Source organism: Malaya genurostris, chromosome 3, assembly GCF_030247185.1.
Source record: "Malaya genurostris strain Urasoe2022 chromosome 3, Malgen_1.1, whole genome shotgun sequence".
NCBI classification, from domain to species: Eukaryota; Metazoa; Arthropoda; class Insecta; order Diptera; family Culicidae; genus Malaya; species Malaya genurostris.
Genome location: NC_080572.1, coordinates 123,065,345 through 123,069,499, shown reverse-complemented (window position 1 = coordinate 123,069,499; position 4,155 = coordinate 123,065,345). Strand labels below are relative to the sequence as shown.

The following is a 4,155-nucleotide window of genomic DNA, read 5'->3' as shown; positions in this document are numbered from 1 at the left end:
TTACTTTCCTGTTTCAACATCCACTCGATATGCAGTAAAATACCGCGATTTCTTTCATATTACAACTTAAGATTAATTTTACATAAACAAACATTGTCATAGTTACGACGCATGTAGCGATTCGACGCTTGTTGTTTTGTTTCAAATAATAATTCTCCGTTAATTTTTTTAGGGCGTATAAGCAAGTGACAGTTTCTCTTTGTTTACTTTCTCTTCTATTAATTACCAAGCGGTTTCCACGTTTATCACTCAACTCTTTGCATAAAAGGATACCCGAAACTTTCAACTTTCAAACAGAGTAGTGAAACCAAAGAAAGTCTTTTCAATCACATCACAATAATCGAAAGAGGGAGTGATCGACGACAGTGATTAAAGAGAAACTGTCACTTGCTTATACGCCCTAATGTAAAATCAACCGAGAAATGTACTGCAACTGAGGGTGTACCAATTTCATCGAGGGGTCCTATTTGAATGGTATATGAGAAATCATAGACAAGACTTTTCAATCTTGAGTTTGATGCAATAGTGGATATATATATATATATATATATATATATATATATATATATATATATATATATATATATATATATATATATATATATATATATATATATATATATATATATATATATATATATATATATATATATATATATATATATATATATATATATATGTATGTATATATATATATATATATATATATATATATATATATATATATATATATATATATATATATATATATATATATATATATATATATATATATATATATATATATATATATATATATAATTCTTTCTAGAGTAGCATATTACTATATGTCATAAGTTTCTTAACTTTTTAACCTAATTACGATTATTACGAAATTAATTTTTCGTTTTAATATATTCGACGACAAGTTGCACCTGCACACTCGGTTAAATTACCAAGAGCTAAATTGTACTTTGCTCGTATTGAAGGTAATATAGTGTATGCAATGTTATTAATTTGATACAAATCGTTTTTTAAATCATATGCTTCGGCAAAATTCTGCAATTGAACGATAAGATATATGAAACTTTCTATGATATTTCAAATCGTTAAATACCTCAGTATCTTTAAATTGACAGTAAGTTAAATCCAAATCTTTGGCCAAATGTCTAATGCAGCTAAAAGTGTTATTCCATGAATCCTGACAATGGCACGCCATATCTGTTGTACATAGCTATCAAATGGTAGATATAAAAATGCATTTCGTCTCATCTATATTACATATGGTGAACTTACATATAGTTTATCCTTTTTCTGCCAAGGACATTCGGAATTATACGTTTCCACGATACCTTCACCCCAATATTCGATCAAAATTTGACGTTCATCCATCTCTGGTTGAGTTATTTTTTTAAGAAACGATGAGCCATCCATCCTGGATGGGACTTCTATTCCAGCCAAGTCGAGGAGGGTGGGAGCAACATCTATTAGTGCTATTGGAGATTTCACCAGGACTTTATGTGGAATGTCTGGGCCTCGAACAAGGAACGGTACCTTGATGTCTGTTTCGTAAGGCTGACGTTTATCATAAGGTTGACTGAATTGACCCATGTGATAACCATTATCAGAGGTGTAAATTATATAGGTGTTTGTAATAAGATTTCTTTGCTCCAAAGCTTTGAAAATTGCTGCAACCAACTCATCAACTGCCATCAAAGCTTGCCATCGTTTTCTATAAATGATATCTATTTTTTCCACAATTTCATCTGGAAGAGGCGATGGTGGCATAGTAAGCAACCAATGTTTTTCTAAAATAATATAACCTTATTTTTGTTGAAAAAGCAGAAGAATATAGAAATATTACCTAGCGGACCACATGGAAGATTGAAATTCTTTGTTCGTAAAGCTTTTACCTGCGGAAATAGCTCGTTGTGTCTGTCAGCAGCTGTGTAAGGTGCATGTGGAGCCGGAGGAGCAACCATGGCAAAAAAGGGTTTATTGTCCGTAATATTTGTTATAAAATTTAGTACATGGGATTTCTACAAATGTGTCATATTAAGTTTTGCAAGGAATGCATTACACCAAACTTACAAGTACATCCGTGAAATATTCGTCTGTGTGGAAAACTATTTTGCCATTTTCGTTCAATGAATAGTTGAAGTATTTTGAATTTCCATGCAAACCAAACCATTCGTTCCAGCCAGTTGGAATTTTTTCTGAATAATACTCATTCAAATATTTGCCAGCATAAAATGTTTGGTATCCATTGTTTTGCAATAAAACTGGAAATGTAGCAGATTCTACTTTTTCCTGCCAATAGTTTCCATAGCATCCACCAGAATTAGAATTGTTATATGTTTTTATATTATGTGCATATTGCCCTGAAAGTAATGCACTTCTCGATGGACAACAAATTGGAGATGAAGTAAACTAAAACATTATACATGATGAAATACAATTTGCATTTTCTTGGTTATACAAATGTTAACATTGTGCTAATTCGTCTGAACACTCAGAAAGTGTTTCTAACGCTATGTCGAATTGAGGTCCGAACACAGGTATACTACGAGAGTGGCCCTTATTACCGGTATCACTACACGGTGATAACCAAGTGAAGTGACTGTGACCCTTATTTTCGGTATCACTTCACGGTGAAAATCGATTGAATGTAAATCTTTATTACGGAAGTCGCTTCAGACAAAAGTAATTACAAAAAATTAGTTTATTTCACTACAGTGATCATTTCACTATGCGTAATACTGGTAATAGATATAATCAAGTGAATTGATATGTGAGTGAAGTGAAAGTGGAAGTGAGAACGGTAATAAGGACCAGTATATCTTCCACGCTATTCTCTCCCTCATTATATTTTCAGTACCTACCGCATTGATAAAAGTGGCACCTTGATTTGCTATTAGTTGCTGAGTTTGTACCATAGGATTCTACGAGGTAAATATTAGGATTATTTGGTGCGTTACATATATAGAATAGAATACACACCAGCCCTTTCAAGATCACATCTTGATCATCAGTTAAAATCAAAACTATATTGGGTAATATGTTGTCACTGTTAACACATCGAATGAAATGAAGTGCGAATAAAACTCTTAATAAGGTTTCCATAATTTCAAAGTCTATATATTAATTTATGCCAACAGTTTTATTTCAACTACATTTAAACGAAATAGAAATCCCGTAACATCGAACCCGAAGCCAGGAGCTAATGTTGTACTGCTGGCATTAGCTCGAGTCCAATACACTCCTTTGCGATGCGAATTCCCAAAATGAAAAGAGAAGCACTTTTCACGAGAGCCCTGAAAGTGTAAACAATATTGACAGGAATACCATAACAATGATTAGCAGCTTACCATTTGTAATCATCGTAATAAATATTCTTGAAGAAAGCCGTGAAACTGTTGCTTTTTTGTACCATCATAGAAAAATGGTTCAAATAGTTTTAAATGCGGTCTATGTTAACGATAGTGATAAGCGATCGACTTCAATGATTGCTTCGATGCAGTGATGCCAGGACATTTTTTGAAATAAATATGGTGAGTTGCGATGTACAGGGATGCCAGGTCATTTTTTCAAAAATCTGATCGAGACAAAAACCTGTCTGTGAAAATCTGTGCCCGTTTTCCGTACCATAATTGGCATATTGTCGCAATGTAGAGGCGCTGCTTGTTTAGAGATGATACTTTCAGCAGGAGTTGTCAAATCGGTAGGATAATTTCTAATAGCGGCCCTTACACGATCATTAAAAGTGTCATTACTAAGTAATGACACTTCTGCTCAAACGCTCGTCATTACCAAAGATAAATAATAAAGACATGCACACTTAATACCATTTCTTGAGCTCGGCATAATAAAATGCCGAAACTGATCAGCAACACCTAAATTTGCTGATTGCCCAGCAATCAATACGCATGTTTCTGAACTTCGTTAAATGCATTCACTGATATTTCGGTAAAATGCTTCACTTTGCCGAAATTTGGCATAATTGCTTGCTGAATTTATCAGTAAACAACAGATATGCCGACATCAGCAGAGACGTTTGCCGAGATTTCGGAATATGCGCTAGCTGTTGCCGAAATTCAGCACGACAGCTGTCATTTATTGCCACGTTACACTTTCGCTACGCATTGCGCGATTATTTTCTGATGAATTTCTCGAGTG

The 4,155-nt window shown here is 33.5% G+C and overlaps 1 protein-coding gene across 2 annotated transcripts; it reads right to left on the bottom strand.

The window, feature by feature from the left end:
- Positions 1 to 809: 809 nt before the first annotated feature.
- On the bottom strand, positions 810 to 3,592 carry LOC131438120 (N-acetylglucosamine-6-sulfatase-like). 2 transcript variants are annotated; one of them, XM_058607934.1, is made up of 8 exons: positions 3,348 to 3,592; positions 2,980 to 3,293; positions 2,862 to 2,921; positions 2,071 to 2,409; positions 1,844 to 2,018; positions 1,276 to 1,787; positions 1,097 to 1,213; positions 810 to 1,038 (listed from the first exon to the last, which is right to left on the bottom strand). In XM_058607934.1, exons 2-8 carry the CDS (start codon positions 3,100 to 3,102, stop codon positions 889 to 891), a joined length of 1,476 nt encoding a protein of 491 aa, XP_058463917.1. In that variant the 5' UTR covers positions 3,103 to 3,293; positions 3,348 to 3,592; the 3' UTR covers positions 810 to 888. The 2 variants fall into 2 exon arrangements, with proteins under 2 accessions (XP_058463917.1, XP_058463918.1); XM_058607935.1 differs by lacking the exons at positions 810 to 1,038; positions 1,097 to 1,213; positions 1,276 to 1,787; ... (1 more) ...; positions 2,071 to 2,409; positions 2,862 to 2,921 and having other exon boundaries at positions 3,091 to 3,293; positions 3,348 to 3,528.
- Between the last annotated feature and the right edge of the window lie 563 nt (positions 3,593 to 4,155).

Excerpts from the sequence above, each read along its gene's own strand:
- LOC131438120 (XM_058607934.1), bottom strand. The coding sequence starts at position 3,102 with ATGGAAACCTTATTAAGAGTTTTATTCGCACTTCATTTCATTCGATGT. Across the intron at positions 2,019-2,070 it reads AATATTTCACGGATGTACTT|AAATCCCATGTACTAAATTT; the intron begins GTAAGTTTGGTG and ends ACACATTTGTAG. Across the intron at positions 1,788-1,843 it reads TCTTCCATGTGGTCCGCTAG|AAAAACATTGGTTGCTTACT; the intron begins GTAATATTTCTA and ends ATATTATTTTAG.